Below are 19,573 nucleotides of genomic sequence, written 5' to 3'. Positions count from 1 at the left end.
GTCCATATATATATTTTATCACAAATGCAGCAGTCCATATAGAAAAGAGAAGCTGAGCAATGCTACAGGAATTTCCTTTGCACACATATATACATTCAACATGAAGCACTGAAGAAAACAGAGCATTTGCACTGCTTTAATGTGCAGCAGAAAAAATATACTCCTGCAAAGAGAAATGACGGCATTGCCAGCTCACAGGCTGCATTGCATAAAACACTAATTGTGAAAAGCTGAAAAGCTAACCTCATAGAAACAAATAGGAATAAACTGGCACCATGCTTTTAAGGCAGCCATGACCCCCTAGCTTCCCATCATGCCTCCGGGGTGACAGGTCAGTTCTTTTCGGCTCCTTCTGCCAGGACCCTGGTTACTTCAGGCTCTTGCTTTTTCTGATTTCTGTCAGAAAATATCAATATTTTAGCCAAAACCTACTTCAATCGACATCTTTTAACTTTTAAAGTAGTTTTCTACCTTTTTTTTTTTCCACTCAGAAATGCTATCTCTCTTTGACTTCTTCCTGTGGCAAGAAGAAGGCTAGATCAGAGTCACATTCTGTCTGTATCCTTTGCCTTCCTGAGGATCATGATCCTAAGACTTGCAAACATTGTCAGTCCCTGCCCAGGCGTACTCTGAAAGAGAGGATTCGTCTTGATGGGCTGGCTGAGAAGGGTAACGCTCCTTCTAGAGGCAGATCACCGGAGAAGAAGAGAAGGGAGAGAGCGAGATCGTCACCCAGAAGTAAAGTTCCAGTTTACTCACCCTCAGCGTCGGGATCTGCGCTGAAAATACCTTCACCGGCAGCGAAAACGGCGACAAGAAGACCATCGACAGCGGGCTCGCCGTCGAGAGAACACCGGTCGTCGAAGACTGCAGGTACGTCACGCCCTCAACCCGGCGTCGAGGAGTAGATCTCCGTTGGTGCGGGCTCGCACAACGTCGAGAGTTGAATCTCCATCGTCGCTGTCGCTACGGCATTCGAGACATGCGTTGCCGTTGCCAGTAGAGCGGCGATCGGCATCGAAGCGGGCGTCTCCGTCAACCTGGCGGCAGTCAACGTCGCGACAGGCCTCATCGACAGTAGATCGACGTCGAAACAAGTGTCTCCATCGCCATCAACCAGGCGGCGGTCGACGTCGAGACAGGCATCGTCATCCCCAGGTGCGAGGCATTCGACGCCGAAGCAGACTCCTCCGTTGTCGCTGACCAGACGGCGTTCAACGTCAAGGGCCAGATCTTAGTCGACGGCGAAGAAGGATTAGTCGTCGGGACCCAAAGTCAAGTATTCCAGGCGGCGTTCGACGTCGAGACGGCAGTCTCCGTCAAGGAAGGACACAACTTCGAGAAGGAGTTCTCTGTCGATTCACACTTTAACTTCTCCCAGACGCTCTGCGTCGAGGACAAAGTCTACGAGGTCGATTGCTTCCACGTCAAGACATTCGACGTCGAAGCGTGGAGAGAGGTCAACGTCGAGAAGATCCCTCTCGAAAGACTCACCGGTGCTGGTTACATATAGTCGTTCGACGTCAAGGCACTCACCTTCGACGTCGCTGATCCTCGAGTAACTGAGTCAGCAGTATTTTTGGGTATTACTATTATGCCGGAATTGGAGAGTCTAGTTGCTAGGAATGTCGAGCCAGTAATTAGGAAGGCGAGAACCGATTTTGACAGAATGAACAATCTACACATATCATTAGTGGGCCGCTGTAATGTGGTTAAGATGATGTTTTTACCAAAAATCCTCTACTTGTGTAGGGCAATACCATTAGAATTCGAGAAACACTGGTTCGTAACATTGGAGAACATAGTGAACCGCTTCATCGGGGCGCATGGGAAAACCAGGAGGGCTCTCAGGTTTATGTCACTCCCACGTGATCGAGGGGGGGGCTTCGCGGTTCCTGATTTTAGAACTTATTATTGGGCTGCGGCTCTCCATTATACGAGTATATTATTTGGTGCACCCCCTGGCAATTCTGATGAGGAAACAGGGCTCCCTGATGTATATAAGTTGCTGCTCGGGGATCATGCTAGAGAAACTGCTTTATGAAATTTAGCAAGCCCCTTTATTATAAGACGACGAAATTTAAGACTTTTGGCCGCCTTTAAAATTTGGGCGGCACTTAAAAAAAAGACTGGTATAGGGAGGATCAACTACTACACCCAGCTCTACAAAAACCCCATGTTTCCTGAAATATTTGCTGATGGGGTCATGGCGGATTGGTCAGAAAGGGGGGACCGGAAGGTTGGGGATCTAATACAGAAGGAAGGTTTCCGCCAGTTTTGTGATATTCAGTCGGAGTATGGGCTGGATAGAAGTAATTTTTTTTTTTTTTTCTGCAGCTGCAAAGTTTTTTTAGTAAGAAGGTGGGGGGGTCTAATGGGTTTAGTAGAATCAAAGTCATTGATGTTATTGGAGACAGTAGGAAGGGTGTTATTAAGTTAATATATGCTGAACAGGTTGCATTGAAGCAAGATGATTTGGATAAACATGCAGTAAAATGGATGGAACGGGTGGGTGTCTAATCAGAAAGGTTCTTTGGCTCTCTAGAATTAAGTCAGACAGTTATGTGCTTCAGATACAGCACTATAAGACTGCTTTTGCACTTTATTATACCCTGGCGAGAATAGCACAGTGGGGCGGGCTGGTAGGAACGAGGTGTCCACGGCGCGACACACCTGCGGCGGATCTTATACACGTTTGTATTTTGCTCACGCCTTGGAAACCTGCTAGATTCTATTATGAAGTTTTTTGATCTGTCACTAGGGCTGAAAGTTGCGCTAACCCCTGCTCTGATTCTTCTTGGAGTAAGTAATGGTGATGTGCAAGATCCAGTTTATCAATTCCTTTTTTTGGCTATGGCTGTAGTACGGGTAAGTATTGCTTCCACCTGGATCGATCCGGTCCCTCCAACTTTCCAGCAGTGGTTGTCACGATTGCTCTCAATGTTTACTTTGGAAAGAGCTATATATGGGAGAAAGGGTAAAAAGGCGAGACTTCTGGGTCGACGTATCTGGGCTCCTTTAGCGAGATGGAAGGAGTCATAAAACTTACAACTTCGGGGTGGCATCAGCTAGTAAATGTTTCAAAGCTTGTAGGCAGCTGCATGATTGACATACGGCAGAGCCCTAGCTAATTTATAATTCAGATTATATTTTGGAATGGACGTTTCACTGTTCATCATTGTTTTTCCTTTTTTGATTATCAATCTGAGCGGGAGGTAATTAATGCTTATCTTTCTTTTCTGATTTTTTGATTGTTAAAAAAATCTTTCTGTAACCTTACTGTTTAATATGTTATATGAGTTTGTGCTGTTTATTGAAACATTTGAATAAAAAATAAAAAATTTAAAAAAGGAATAAACTGGCACCGTGCCTTTAAGGCAGCCATGACCCTTAGCTTTCCATTATGCCTCAGAGGTGACAGTTAAGTCAGTTCTTTGTGGAGACCCGTAGGCCAGGGCACAAAGAGATGACATTTATCGTAATCATTTGCCCGGGGAGGCGGGTGGGTTGCTTATGACTATTGAGGAGGATACCCCTGGACGAGAACTAGGATTACAGGTAAGTAATTTATCCTTCTCTTCCAGGGGATCCTCATCAATAGTCAAGCATATGAATAGAATAGCAAGCCCATCCCCTCAACCTGCGTGCAAATGACAAGCATAAACTCAACAGGATTGAGACAGATCATGACTCCAATGAAATTAGCATTGGAACAAATTCCTCAAGGAGGCTTGGCCCACTTGGGTATCTGCTCTGGAGTCAGAATCAAGGCAGTAGTGCCTAGTAAACGTGTGTACCAATTTCCAAGTTGACGCCTTGCAAATCTCGCCCATCGGTACATTATGCAAGAAAGCTACTGTAGCTGCTTTTCCCCTAGTGGAGTGAGCTCTAGGGGAAACCAACAAAGGCTTGTTCGCTAACTGATAAGCCAGCTTAATGCAGGACACCATCCACCGAGATAGATCGTTTTGAGGCTGGAAATCCTGTCCTGACGACACCATAGTTTAAGAATAATTGGTCAGACTTCCTAATAGATTTCGTTCCCTCCAAATAGAATTTTAGAACCCTCTTGAGGTCAAGTGAATGAAGAGACCTTTCTGCTGGAGTAGCAGGATTGGGAAAAAAGAAGGAAGGGAAATTGTCTGGTTAACATGGAAGTCAGACACCACTTTTGGTAAGAAAGACGGGTGAGTCCTGAGAACCACCCGATTGTGATGGAAAACCGTGTATGGTTCCTTTGCGCTGAGTGCCTGGATTTCGCTCACTCTGCGCGCTGACGAGATGGCTACTAAAAAGGCAACTTTTCACGTTAGGTGGTGTAAAGTGGTCTTATGGATGGGCTCAAAAGGAGGGCCCATGAGCTTGGACAGGACAATTTTCAACTCCCAAGGAGGAGAAGGATGTCGGACAGGAGGAACAACTTTCTTCAACCCCTGAAAGAAATCCTTGACCACCTGGAGTTGAAAAAATGAAGGCTGGTCAGGTGATTTTCTGTAGGCCGTAATGGCCGCCAAGTGAACTTTTATAGAAGAGTACTTCAAACCAGACTTGGTTAAATACAGAAGATAAGGCAAGAGTGCCTCCTCCTGCCCACTTGTTGGACTACAACCTTTACGCATACAACACAAGAAAAACCTCTTCCATTTAAAAGAATAACAACTTCTAGTGGATGGTCTCCTCGACTGCCTTAAAATGTTCATGCAGTCCTGAGGGAGATTCAAGGGTCCGTATTGCAGGACTTCAGGAGCCAGGCTGCCAAGCTCAGCGACGGAAGGCTAGGGTGCAGAATCTTCCCACCCATTTTGGTCAGTAGGTCCGGTCTGCACTGCAGCCTCCTGTGTAGACATATTGAGAGTTGCAATAGGTCCGTAGGCCACCAGTGGGGAGGCCAATCCGGTGCTATCAGGATCATCTTCATCCTGGACCTGATGAGCTTGGTCACCACCTTCGGTATGAGAGGAAGGGGAGGAAAGGCGTAGGCAAATGTTCCAGGCCAGTCGATCATAAGAGCATTCCCTCTAGTTCCTGGCCGGTAAAATCTGGGCGCGAAGGCGTGGCATTTCTTGTTTAGATCATCTGCAAAGAGGTCGATGGATTGTCGACCCCATTGACGGAAGATGCCTGCCACTACGTCGTTGTTGAGCACCCAGTCTTCTTGTTCTTTGAAGTGCCGACAGAGCGTCTGCCCGCACGTTTTGTTCTCTTGGCAGGTGTACCACTGTGATCGAGAGATTCCTCACCAGAAGCCAGATCGCTTGGGATTCCAATGACAGCGAGCGGGAGTGTGTTCCACCTGGTTTGTTCAAGTAATACATGGTGGTTGTATTGTCTGTTTGAATCAGAATCGAGTCTGACTGAATTGATGGATGGAATGCCTGAGAGCTAGATGAACTGTCCGCAGCTCTAACAAGTTTATATGTTTATATGTTAGGTCTGCTCCTTGCTCGACCATTTGCTCTGAGTTTGAAAGCAACCCAAGTGCGCCCCCCATCCCTGGAAAGATGCATCGGTGATCAGGGATTGCTGTGGAAGAGACTGGTGGAAGGGCACTCACACCAGAAGATTTTTCGGATGAGTCCACCAAATCAGGGAGGACTTCGCTGCTTGGGAGAGGAGAATCCGATCCTTCCAATGCCCTGAGGATTGGACCTATTTGTCTTCCAGATCTTGTTGCAGAGGTCTCATTCTCAATCTGGAGTTGGGGATGAGAAATATGCAAGAGGCCATCGACCCTAGAAGAGAGGCCACTTGCCGTACTGATGGTTGGTGTACTTGAAGCAGAGAGTTACACTTCTGTTTCATCGATAACAGTTGTCCCTCTGAAGGAAACACTTTTCCTATACCGGAGTCTATGGTGGCACCCAGATAATGTAGAGTTGAGTGGGCTTTTAGACAGATTTGTCCAGGTTCACATGAAGGCCTAGACAGCGAAGTGGATTTAGGCAAATCTGAAAATGTTCCTTCACCATCTGTGGAGACGAACCCTTCAACAGCCAATCGTCCAAGTACGGGTACACAAATAGGTCTTGACGATGCAGAGCTGCGGCTACCACCGCCATGCACTTTGTGAATACCCTCGACGCGGATTTTAGGACGAACGGTTAGACTCGAAATTGGTAATGTGTGGAGCCCACCATGAATCTCAGGAACTCGGTGATGTGGAGCAATTGGTATGTGGAAGTACGCATCTTGGAGGTCTATCGAACACATCCAATTCACCTTTTGTAGGTGCGGATAAATTTGATATAGCGCTAACATGCGAAACTTCTCTCTCCGAATGACCTTGTCCAGAGATCGCAGATCCAGGATAGGTCTGTATTTGTGCGGTTGGTATTTCTTTGGCACCAATAAGTACCTGGAATAGACTCCCTTTCCTCTTTGAGCATGAGTGATGTCACTGAGCATGTCATGAGTGATGTAATATGTGACGTCACAGCAGTGGATTGCGGGCGCGCGAGTTATAGTTAGCTGAACTAACTAGAACGGCGGAACTTCATTGGTTTTTTACGAGTGAAATGTCCAGCTAACTATAACATGTGTGAAACCTATGGTTTTTTTCAGTGAATTTGCAAGGTTTTTTAAATGCTAATTCCTAACTATAACGTGTGTGAAACCTATGGTTTTTTAAGTGAATTTGCAAGGTTTTTTAAATGCTAATTTATGAATGTATTATATTTTTTAAATGCTTATTTTACAATAAGCTACCTATATATATATATATAGTTATATTTTAACTTTATCCTGTAATATGGAATAGCTCAGTTTTTTGTTTTTTTTAATTTCGATAGAGTTGAACAGCATAGTTAATATCTTCTATAAACTTATAAACACTTGTAATTTTTTTTTAAGTGTTTTTGACCGTGCGTGCACGGTGCGCGCTCGGTGCGCGCATGCGTACGTGCTCCACGTGCGCATGCGTACGTCGTGCGTGCTCCGTACACGCATGCGCGCGTGCTCCGTACGCGCATGCGCGCGTGCTCCGTGCGCGTGCTCTGTACGCGCATGCGTGCGCGCACGGCAAGTCATGTGATTTAGAAACAACACTTTTAATTGGTTTATAGTAGTTTCAGTTCCAGAAACTTCCAACACCACACCCACTCCCCTCATTATTACTTCTGATTCCCTGGGAGAAGGAGCTGAGCAGCTTTTCCAGTACTCCAGTACTTGAGAATGGCAGAGCAGCAGTCATCTTCTGGGAGTGAGCAGGAGACCCTTGTGCCACAGAGACAGAGGAAACAGAAAAACTCTTGTATATGGCAATTTTTCACTTATCCAGAGGAACAGAAGAAGGTGAATGCTCCAAAAGTCACCTGCACTATTTGTAATGGTGTCTTATCAAGAGGAGATCCTAAAAAGAAATACTCTTTTAGTATCTTCACTATGATCAGGCACGTTAGAGATGTGCCTCCTGTGGCTTATGCTCGAGCTGCTAGAGAAAACCCTCCAGCAGCTCAGCCGAGCACATCCGCAGCAGCTCAGCCGAGCACATCATCGGCAGCTCAGCCGAGCACATCATCGGCAGCTCAGCCGAGCACATCATCTGCGGCGGCAGCTTCACCTGCTTCTGTCCCTCTGGATATACACCCTCTGTTTAAGAGGGTGCATATACGGTGCAATGCGTGCAATGCTCTTCTCTCTTATGGGGACACCAGCATTCCCCTAATAGAGAGCAAGATACAGCAGCACACGTGCGGCACCCTATATTTGTCGTCATTTTTTTGTTCCTCTGTACCTCAACTGACACTTTTTGGAGCCACCTAACATCTAAACACTTAAATTTGATTTTTAATTCTATTTTTTTTATGGGTTTTTTCCGCCGTGCGCGCACCTCGCGACGGTGCGCGCACCCCGCGATTTAAAAAAAAAACATGTTTTTTTCACCCTTCATGGTCCTTCAGGGACCCCCTAACAAAAGCTAGGGGGGTCAGGAACTCTGTACCCTGCTCCCTTTTCACGTTCTCCATCTTTCTTTTTTACTGTCACACACAAAATGGCGGCCGACACTTCCTGATTTCTACCGATTCGAATGTTGACTGACATGAATCCACCAATCAGAATTACGCTCGCGCACGGCACCACGGTGCGCGGCTATAGATACTTACGTGCTTTTAACTGCAATTTTCTCAGGAACTACTGAACAGATTGACACCATATATGCAAAAGGCACATCCCTGACCTGAGGACTACCTCTCTGACAAATTTCAATTAATTCCGTTCAGCCATTCGGGCTGTACCTTCTACTAAAGGTCCTATGGGAAAATGCATGGGGAAAACGCGTTTTGGGACCCCCCTTTTTTGTCAGCCCCCGCTTGACGAATCACCCTGAGACTTTCAGGGTAGGAGCGGAGCGCCCCATTAGTTTTGAAAATTTCGCGAAGATTCGTCAACCGGCGCCAAAGTTATTCAAAATAGAATTTTGAGATTTCCTATGGAAACACGGTCCTAACTATAACCATCTATATATATATATATATATATATATATATATATATATATATATATATATATATATATATATATATATATATATATATATACATACATACACATACATACATACATACACAACATATGGGTATTTTTCCCTTTAAGTATAATCTGAAAAATAAGTTTACTGCAGCTTGTTGTTATACGCTGCATAATGTGTTTTCCTCTAGTGTTTTGCAGGCCTTCATGAAGAACGGTGAGCGTCTACACTTATAAATGAAAAGTGCCCCGGGTGGACTATTCAATGCTTATAGCTATACATGGAGATCCCCTACGAGAAGACTTTCTGCTATGTTAGATAGGACATTTTTCATTATAACATCTTGCGCAGATGAACCTCAATTGATCCTATCCTTGGACAAGAATTCCTTTGGGTCTGGATTACATTTGAAGATTTGTTTTGTCCAAGTTCTAAGCTAGATGAGCAACAATTATATGAAGTGCACAAATTGGGAAACGTGCAATTTAGAAAAAACAATTGTTTCTGTAAATGATTGGTGGCCAGACAGCCCTGCTAGTCTGCCTCCTGCTACACCAAATGGCTTAGGATACTTCATTGGTTACCTCTGCAGAAGCTGATTCTGTCTAAATCTCTGATGATTACTTTCAGAGCCTTCCATCAAACAGTACCTAAATATCTTTGTGACTGTTTCACACATTACAAACCCAAAGAGTTCGGAGATCCACCAACTCCAAACTTCTGCAGATATCTAATTTTGGACTCCGTACTAGAGTTGGAAGATCTTTCTCTGTTCTGGGAGCGAATGCCTGGATTCATCTCCCTCTCTTTCTAAGACATTTGGAAAAGGAGACAACCTTTCGAAAACATTTCAAAACCTGGATTCTTCTCACTACATTGGGATGGTTTTTATTCCCTTTTCAGGTGGAAGCACCAGGATGTCCGGATTGAGTTCATAGTGCACTTAATAAGTACTCATTACATGCAAATATTTTTATATTTGTGCAGGGCATCGCTATTTAGAAACCACTTTATATTTTCTTTAAAAACTCAGCTCAACTTCCAGATTATGAATACACAGATAGTGGACAATTAATATCAAACGTTTAAGTTATCAGGCGGTGTCAGATGGTTTGGATGTCAATTAGCAGGGTTCACTACCTTCTTCATCCTAGTTTGTTCCAGTAGTACAATGTTGTGGCATTATCCTGATGGACACGGATGAACTTGATTTTAAAAAAATTGGTAAAAAGCACACAGAAGGCTTGCTTTGAAAACTCAGTGATTGATTTCTATTTGTTGACTTTGTGAGACAACGTGCCCTGGAAATAAAGGTACATACTTTTAGCACAAGTCTTGTGTTGCACAATCGTCAGTTTGTCTTAAATTTTATATTAAATATTGGCTGCGTGGAAGGATCCCAGAACACTCTAAATGTTCTTAAATGAAACGTGTGTACATACGGAAGTATAAAATGCAGATAACCACTACCTAGCTTGTGGCACAATTTTCCAATTTCTTTTGATAAGTATAAAAGGACCATCAGTGAGAGACTCACATAATGCAACACTGCAGCACAAATCCGAATGCTGATGCATTGATAAACTTGAAGGGAAATTCAGCCAGATAGACAGAATTGCTGGCAGCAGCTGGTAAGCACTTTACAATTACTACAAGTATAAACATATCGGAGCTTGATGTTCTCTAATTGGTCTCTTCCTTATGTACCATTACTGATTTCTATGAGCAATTTATTGCAATTCACTTCTGAATTTCTCAAGCATTAATAATCTCCTGGGTGTCAAAATCACAGTTTTACTGAGGCACATGTAAACAGGTGAATCCTGGATATAGTGTCCTTCCTAGTTGATATGATCTTACTATCTCTGTAAGGCATTCTTGCAGCTTGGAAATGTTTATGACATTGAGCTCTTTTTGTCAGAACTTGACTGAGATTTTCATTTGCAGTAAAAATGGTGAGCCAAGGTATGGCAGTGCCGATGTGATGTTGCGTTATACATAATGACATTTTTCTCTGGATATCAAAGATAAGCTCATCTCCAACAGAACTAATGCCTCATTGCAATGTGGGCACTGGATCGCAAAATAGCAGCGTTCTTGACACACAGACTTATGGTTTACATGGTACACTATCAACAGCAGGCACCATTCTTCTGCATGCTCTTCAAATTAATATATCAAACTTTAATTGTCCCTAAACTCTACAGTGTACATTAACAATGTGTTTACCAAACAATAAAACTGGTTTAAAATTAGCTCTTTTTCAATATATATCAAAAAGACAGTCAGTGTAGAAGAGCACACCACGTTTCTAGTACAATAATCTAATAGTGAAACTAATGGCAGAAGTTACAATTTAGCAGATTTCTCAGGCATCACAAGGTTAGGTCACATACTCACCAGCTGCAGTTGATAGAGCTGGTTCAACATCGTCATATGCTGAGGATTAATTGGCGAGGTTAATAGTGCAGGGTTGAGACCAATGTTTTTTGCTGCAAACTGCAAAAGCTGTGCTTGAACCTGAGGGACAAAGAACATGCAGTGATTACAAGAATTGGTGTACAGCCCTCATACAAACCAAGATCAGGCGATGAGGAAGGTGCCTTACTCTATGTTAAATGAGATACTGTAAGGGCACTCTCCCATATAAGGATAATCTTACTTATTCAGTAAGCATCTGTTCTTGGCAAGCAGAGCTGTAGATTCACATGCTTTGCATCCTCCTGCCTTCTACTGTTGGGTCCGGATGTTTGCAAGTTGTTTTTCTTCGAAGAAGTCCTTCCAGTCAGTTGGTAAGGTGACTCCTCCTTTCGGTGCTATCCTTTCGGTGATAGTGCACATAGGCATCGACTCCATTGTTAGATCGTTTACCCGCAGAGGGTGATAATGGAGTTAGTAAGGGTTACGCAGAGATGTCCATGCGTATGTATGTAAACTGAGAACTGCAACAACAGGAGACCGGGGAGACGGGTGGGCGCATGTGAATCTACAGCTCTACATGCTAAGAACAGATGCTTACTGGGTAAGTAACATTATGCATTCGAGGCATGTGAGCTGTAGATCGCATGCTTTGCATAGTCTATAAAGCAGTATGCTGCCACAGCGATGGCACCCCTGTAGTTGTTATAGTTGCCTCAAACAGTGTTTTAAGTAATACCTGGCCTACATTAGCTTGTTGCCTCGCTAACACATCTACACAATAATGTTTGCTGAATGTGTGCAGTGTAGACCATGTTGCTGCCTGACAGATGTCATCTAGGGGAATATTACATAAGAAGGCCATAGTATCCTCTATTTTGCGAGTGGAATGCACTCTAGGGGGTATAATCAAAGTTCTTTTTGCTTTCACATAACATGTCTGGATACGTTTTACATTCCATCTTGCAATGCCTTATTTAGATATGGGATTGCCTTTGTGTGGTGGAGCAGAAGCAAGAAAACAAGTTACTTACCTGTAACTACAGTTATCCAGTATTGGTATCTTTCATAGATTCACATGCCTGAATCATTCCCCGTCGCCGAGGCGGGAGTCTCGGTAGATAAAAAAGTAGTGCCAAAAAATAATTAGTAGTAGCAGTAGTAGTAGGCCCAAAGAAAAAAGGCCCTAAGGCCTATATCTTAGAAGCCTATCTACTTCGTTATGTAAAATAACCTAAGAATTGGTAGCAACCAATCAGACATCAGCACCCTTCTAGAACCCTCTCAGCAGAGCCAGCTCTCCTCAGATTTTCCTAGCACGAGTGGGAAGCTTATATCCCAAACATAGAGAACTGACTCTGCGGGGAGGAGGGTGGGTGCATGTGAATCTATGAAAGATACCAATACTGGATAACTGTAGTTACAGGTAAGTAACTTGTTTTCTTATCCAGTATTGGGGTATCTTTCATAGATTCACATGCCTGAATCAGAGTAGCAAGCAGTATGCCAAGCATACAGTTGTTTGCGGATGGTGGGAGACTATTGCTGATACACTCCCAATTACGCCCGCAATTTGATAAGTAGAAGGCATAAGATGTTTTCTGTTAAAATCCAAACATGTATCTTACATAAAGAAAAGACAATGTAGCTTAAAATATAGCAATTATAAACAGTAAATTGAAGAAACATATATATCTGACCTTAGTTTAAAAGATGCTGAAGGACGGCTTGTCCTACCGCTGTATCTTCCTGCAGAGTAGATTGCAGACAGTAGTGCTTTGTGAATGTGTGAACATTCCTCCACGTTGCAGCACGACAAATATTCTCCAAGGATACTCCTGCGAACAATGCAGTAGATGCTGCCATAGTTCTAGTAGAATGCGCCTTGACCTTTCTTTGTAATGGTTTATTGGCTTTATCATGACAAAAATGAATTGTAGAAGCTAACCATCTGGCTATAGTCGCTTTAGTCACAGCAGACCCAAGCGTAGCTTGACCATAAGCTACAAGCAATTGATTGGACCGCCTGATGTCCTTAGTCCTTTGCAAGTAAAATTTCAGACAGCGTTTTATATCCAGAGAATGCAACGCTCGCTCAGATGGAGTGGCTGGATTTGGGAAGAAAACTTTTAGTTTCACTGGCTCATTTAAGTGGAACTGAGTCGGAACTTTAGGGATGAATCGTGGATTTGTCCTGAGAGTAACAAAGTCTTTAGAGAACTGCAAAAAGGGTTCTGAGATGGTGAACGCTTGAATCTCACTGATTCTTCGAGCCGATGTAAGAGCCAAAAGAATAGCCACCTTCCATGTTAAAAATTTTAGCTCAGGCTTGTGGATAGGTTCAAAAGGCCTTTTCATCAATTGAGCTAGAACTGTGTTCAACTCCCACTCTGGAGGAGGTGCACGAATTGGTGGAAAAACACGGAATAGCCCCTTCATAAATTGTTTTATTAATGAAGAGGAACAGAGTGAAGGCTTAGAAGTACTCTTCCTGAATCTTGATAGAGCCGCAAGATGAACTTTAATTGATGAGAATGCAAGCCCAGATTTGGCTAGGGATAACAAATAAGGAAGGATTTGCTCTACTAGAGCTTGTAAAGGATGGACATCCTTCCCCTCGCACCAATGACAAAATCGTTTCCACTTCAAACGATAAGTTTTTAAAGTACTTTGTGCGCGTGATTTAGATAGAATCTCACGGCATTCCTGTGAAGTGGTTAGATCTTTGTATTCTAGGAAATCAGGAGCCATGCGTGCAAGTGCAGCGACTGTGGATCTGGATGGAGTATTTGACCCCTTTCCCTTGTCAACATCGTCATCGTTGGTATTAGACGGATGGAGCTGTGAGCTAGAAGAAGCAGCTCCTGGAACCAATATTGCCTTGGCCAACGGGGTGCAATCAGGATGAGGCGGCAATGTTCCATCTTCACTTTGCGGATCACCTTCGCAATTAGTGGTATCGGGGGAAAAGCGTACGCACAAAGCCCTGACCATCTCATGGACAGGGCATTTCCTCTTGATCCCTGTTGAGGGAATCTGCTTGCGTAATAGCGGCATTTCTTGTTTTCCTTTGTAGCAAACAAATCCAGTGCCGGTTTGCCCCATGATTGAAAAATTTCGTCTAGTTGCTTCTGCTCTATCTCCCATTCGTGACAGCCTGCCAGAGATCTGCTTAGGTTGTCGGCCAACGTGTTGTGAAGGCCCCTGACGTGCTCCGCTCGTAAGGTTATCTTGTGTGTTGTAAGCCATTCCCATAGTTCCTGAGCTTCCTGCGAAAGGGACAGTGACCTCGTTCCTCCCTGTTTGTTGACGTAATACATGCTGGTCGTGTTGTCCGTCCGGACCAGCACTGAGGCCCCTGCAATCCTCGGGAGGAACGCCTGCAGAGTTAGAAAAATGACGCGAAGCTCTAGTCTGTTGATATGCTGTTGGCGGTATTCCTGGGACCATCGTCCCTGAATCTGTAGATCTTGGAGATGTCCACCCCACCCCTCCATGGAGGCGTCTGTTGTTACCACGAATTCTGGGGGAGATGTTAGAAAAGAAAGGCCCAGAGCCAGGTTTTCCATCTGTGACCACCAATGCAGAGAGACCATCATGTGAGGGGTTATCCTGATGAAGCTGTTGAACGACCCCACGGCCTGTTTCCATTGTAGATGTAACTGTTCCTGCAGAGGCCTCATTCGGAGCCGTGCTAAAGGTACAAGATTTATAGTTGATGAACACATCCCCAGAAGAGACGCAAACCTCCGGACAGAAACTGACTTTCTTCTTGCGATTGAAAGTGCTAGCTTTTGTAAACGAAGCGGACGTTCCTCTGACAAGAATGCCTTGCATAGTTTGGTGTCCAGCATTGCTCCCAGAAACTGAATCCTTTGAAGAGGGAGCAGTTGAGATTTGCTTTTGTTGAGAGTGAGGCCTAAGTTTGAGAATAGACTTAGGCATGCTGAAACTGCCTCTACGGTAGTCTGCTTCGAGGGGCCTTTGAGCAGCCAGTCGTCCAGGTACGGGAATACTTGTATTCCCTGTGATCTTAGAGTCGCTGCTACTGGTGCAAGATACTTTGTAAAAATTCTTGGAGCAGATTTCAGCCCAAACGGAAGGACTTTGAACTGATAGTGGACGCCAGCCACTACAAATCGCAGGTTCTTGCGATGCTTGGGAAGGATAGGAATGTGGAAGTACGCGTCCTCCATGTCCAGAGAAGCCATAAAATCCCCTTTGTTTAGGCAGCTCAAAACTTCGGCCAGTGTAACCATCCGAAAACTCTGCTTCTTTAGAAATTTGTTGAGCTTGCGGAGATCCAGAATCGGGCGCCACTCCCCTGACTTTCTTTATGAGGAAAAATCGAGAATAGAACCCGGTTCCCTTCTGGGGCGAAGGAACTTTCTCTATTGCGTTCTTGCAGAGCATTATTAAAGCTTCTTTGAACAATAAGTGAAGACGAGGGGGAGGGGGACCCCTGGGCGGGGCAGTAGGGGGTTGTTTTGAGAACTCCAGGGTGTGACCGTTTCTGACTAGGTCGATGACCCAACGATCCGAGGTGATCTCCTCCCAATTGTGTGCAAAAGCTGTTATCTTTGCTCCCACTGGGAGGGAAGGAGGGATGACTGGCGTCCAGCGTAACTCATTGCTTCTTGTTGGCGTCGCAACCCTGATTGTTCGATCGCCTTCTACCTCCCTGACGAGAGAAACTATTCGAGGAAGATTGCCTGTATGATGATCGTCCATAAGGCTGTCTATATTGAGACTGATATTGTCTGTTTTGCTGACTTTGATAATTTCCCCTTGATACAAAGCCTCGACCTCTTGCACCACGGAAAGATCACCGTTTGTATTGGAGAGCAGCTAGTGACTTAGCTGTATCCGTATCAGTCTTGATCGCTAGGAGGGCCTCGTCTATATGCTTCCCAAACAAGGATTCTCCATCATAGGCCATATCAATGATTTTGGCTTGAACCTCTGGCCTAAAAGATGTTGCTTTAAGCCATCCTTGACGCCTAAGAACTGCAGCCCCTGCAAGTTGCCTAAAGTTGGTATTTGCAATATCCAGAGCACAGTCTATGATCTCTGATGCGGCTCGTTCTCCCTCTTGAAGTATTTTCCTTGCCTCTTGTTCACGATCTTCAGGAATGAGGTCTATAAATTCAGAGAATTCTGACCACATCTGGCGGTCATAGCGACCAAGAATGGCCAAGGAGTTTGCAGCTTTGATAGAAGTTGCCGCCATCGTAGAGAACTTCTTGCCGATCAGATCCAATCTTCGCCCTTCCCTATCCGGCGGCGTTGATATCGGCATAGCCGGATTTTTGGACTTTTGTTGAGCAGCCTGTGATATAACTGAATCTGGTCGGGGATGACCGATTAGACAGGAGGGCGTCTCTGGAGGAGCACGATATTTCTTATCAATACGAGGGAGGACCGCAGGTACAGAAGCAGGTGTCTTCATAATTTTTAACCCCTCATTCCAAATAAAATCGATGATGGGAATTGCTCTGGTAATTTTCCTCTACTCCTCTTTAAAGTCATGGAGGAAACAATCCGTATGCTCCACAGAGACTGGTAGTTGAAACCTGACTGCTGCACGTTGCATTAAATTGTGAAAGCCACCTATATCCTCTGGAGGAGAATCCGATGGTTGCGGAATAGGTGGAGAAGGCATGGGAATAATGTAATCATCCCAAGGATCCAGATTGGTGTCTTTATCCGGTACTTCACCTTCTTCGATATCTTCATCAGAGGAAATGGTAATATGGTGCGATTGTGTCCCCGAACCAGCAGGGTGAAGTGGCGAATTTGGAATGTCCGTGTGTGACTCTTCCGTCGGTTGTAAATTAGGAAGAGGTTGTTGTGGAGGAAAGCGTTGGTGGTAATCCGCCAGCATGGCCTGAAGGTCCTGAATCAGTGTAGGCGGGAGGTGACTCGATTCTCTACGATCCCAATCCCTTGAGGGATGCCTGTAAACTGGTGCAGCAAGGCCTTCTTGGTACGCATGCTCATGGTAGTCATCCTCCTCATCCACCTCTTGACACTTAATATGCAACTCCGAGGGGTGCCTAGCTATCCCGAAAGGACCCTCATCATCCTCCTCTTCAAAATCATCACCTTCCGTATAGGAGTCCAGGATATGCGAAGGCAGCAAAGGAGAAATATTGCTGTAATCCTGTTTATGAAAAGTTTTTAGCTGAATATGCGTGTACGCAATAGGCGTAACATGGGTAGTTGGTGGAATCGCTTTAAGGAAACCTCTCGTCGACGGGCTTCCCCTCATCGACGGACTTGCTGTCTTTTGAGGCGTCGACGGGAGTGTCTTCGACGTCGACGGGGTCTTCGACGTCGACGGGGTCTTCGACGTCGACGGGGTCTTCGACGTCGACGGGGTCTTCGACGTCGACGGGGTCTTCGACGTCGACGGGGTCTTCGACGTCGACGGGGTCTTCGTCGTCGACGGGGTCTTCGTCGTCGACGGGGTCTTCGTCGTCGACGGGGTCTTCGTCGTCGACGGGGTCTTCGTCGTCGACGGGGTCTTCGTCGTCGACGGGGTCTTCGTCGTCGACGGGGTCTTCGTCGTCGACGGGGTCTTCGTCGTCGACGGGGTCTTCGTCGTCGATGTGGTCATAGACGATGTTGACAGAACTTCCTTCATGCTCGACGTCGACGCAATTGTCGACGGAGTCTTAGACGTCCTAGGAGACATGATAGGTGACGATATCGAAGTAGTGGAGACTGTAGCCGTCGACAGAGGAGCAGCAGAAGTCACAGAGATTGTATAAGATGATCCCACTGACAAAGTCTTAACCTGAGATTTACTCACGGTTTTTGTAGTTGAAGACTTCTTGGATCTGTCAGAGTCTTGTGACTTCTGTGAATGGTCAGAAGTTACATGAGAGGCCTTATGATGTTTTCTCCCTTCACTGGAAGAACTATCAATTGATCTAGCTCTCTTACTAGATGTCGAGGCCGTCATCCTCCTCAGCCGAGGAAGATTTCAACCATAACAATACTCTTGCCTCTCTGTCCCTTAAGGTCTTAGGAGGGAAAGTCCAGCAAATTCTACAGTCCTTAGCAACATGCTTAGGATGTAGACAATAAATACACTCCTCATGCTGGTCATCTACATGGACCCTCTTCTTATCACAGGTCCTGCAGGGTCTAAACAAAGCTTTTTTGTCAGACATGACTGAAGAAAAGAAGAAACTGAGTAGGCACTCAGGGAGACTCTCTTCCACACGACGTGCGGTGAAAATCTGAGGAGAGCTGGCTCTGCTGAGAGGGTTCTAGAAGGGTGCTGATGTCTGATTGGTTGCTACCAATTCTTAGGTTATTTTACATAACGAAGTAGATAGGCTTCTAAGATATAGGCCTTAGGGCCTTTTTTCTTTGGGCCTACTACTACTGCTAATTATTTTTTGGCACTACTTTTTTATCTACCGAGACTCCCGCCTCGGCGACGGGGAATGATTCAGGCATGTGAATCTATGAAAGATACCCCAATACTGGATAACAAAGAGTTGCTTTGTTTTGTGAAATTCTTTTGTTCTTTCAACATAATATAGTAGAGCTCTTCTAACATCAATGATGTGCAGAGCTTGTTCTGCTACAATATCAGGTTGAGGAAAGAACACAGGTAACTCAAATTGATTGATATGAAAGGCAGAAACTACTTTAGGGAAAATTTAGGATTGGTGCGAAGAACCACTCTCTGTGAAGCTGAAAGAAGGGTTCTTGTATAGTTAATGCCTGGAGTTCACCAACTCTTCTCTGTCAAGTTATAGCGATGAGGAAAACAACTTTCCATGAGAGGAACTGTAACTGTCACCTATGCATTGGTTCAAATGGTGGACCCATTAGCCTAGTAAGGACTATGTTTAGGTTTCACACTGGTGCAGGTGGGACTCTTGGTGATATCACTCTCTTTATTCGCTCCATAAATGCTTTAATCACTGGTACTGAGAATAGAGATAAGTGTTTTCAATTTTGTAAGTATGCAGTTACTGTTGCCAGATGTAAGCGAATAGATGTGTATGCTAGTCCAGATGCTGTAAATGTAACAGATGATGTTCTGTACAGAAGCATCATGAGGATTGACATTGTTACAATAGATAACAAATCGCATACATTTTCTGCTGCATAACATGCCCTGGTAGTATGCTTTGTAGCCTCTTTTAGGATATTCATACAGTCTGGTGGTAGGTTTTAAATAACCAAACTATGACTTCAGGAGCCAAATCGCCAGGTTGAGTTCTTTGGGATTTGGATACCAGATTTCTCCATGGCTCTGAATGAGGACAATTCAGGGGAGATGCAGCTTTTGCTGTGGAACTAACAGTTCCAGCAGGGTGCTGAACCAGGGTTGACGTGCTCATGTGGGAGCTAAGAGAATTAGTGTGAGGTATATTTGTCTGAGCTTCTGAACTACCAGTGGAATGAGTGGGAGCGGCAGAAAAGCATAGGCAAATCTACCTGACCAGTTCATCCATAGAACATTGCCTTTGGAGAGCGGGTGTGGGAACCTGGAGGTGAAGTTTGGACATTTTGCATTTTGAACTGTGGCGAACAGGTCTATGTGAGGAAATAGCCATTCCTGAAAGTAGGGAAGAATTTGGGGATAAAGTTCCCACTCGTGGATTTGCTGTCTGTCTGCTGAAAAGGTCTGTAATTTGATGGTTTACTCCTTGGAGGTGTTCT

General features: G+C 44.8%; 1 protein-coding gene across 9 annotated transcripts in view; it reads right to left on the bottom strand.

The window, feature by feature from the left end:
* TNRC6C (trinucleotide repeat containing adaptor 6C) overlaps window positions 1-19,573 on the bottom strand; it is an 854,353-nt gene that overhangs the window by 339,695 nt on the left and 495,085 nt on the right. For all 9 annotated transcript variants that reach the window (XM_085616884.1, XM_085616886.1, XM_085616885.1 and 6 more), the window contains one exon: window positions 10,868-10,987. In XM_085616884.1, coding sequence (XP_085473010.1) covers window positions 10,868-10,987 — 120 coding nt within the window. The remainder of the gene's footprint in view (window positions 1-10,867; window positions 10,988-19,573) is intronic.

The sequence above is a fragment of the Triturus cristatus genome, chromosome 7 (genome assembly GCF_964204655.1).
Source record: "Triturus cristatus chromosome 7, aTriCri1.1, whole genome shotgun sequence".
Taxonomy (NCBI): domain Eukaryota; kingdom Metazoa; phylum Chordata; class Amphibia; order Caudata; family Salamandridae; genus Triturus; species Triturus cristatus.
This window is presented reverse-complemented; position numbering and strand designations above follow the sequence as displayed.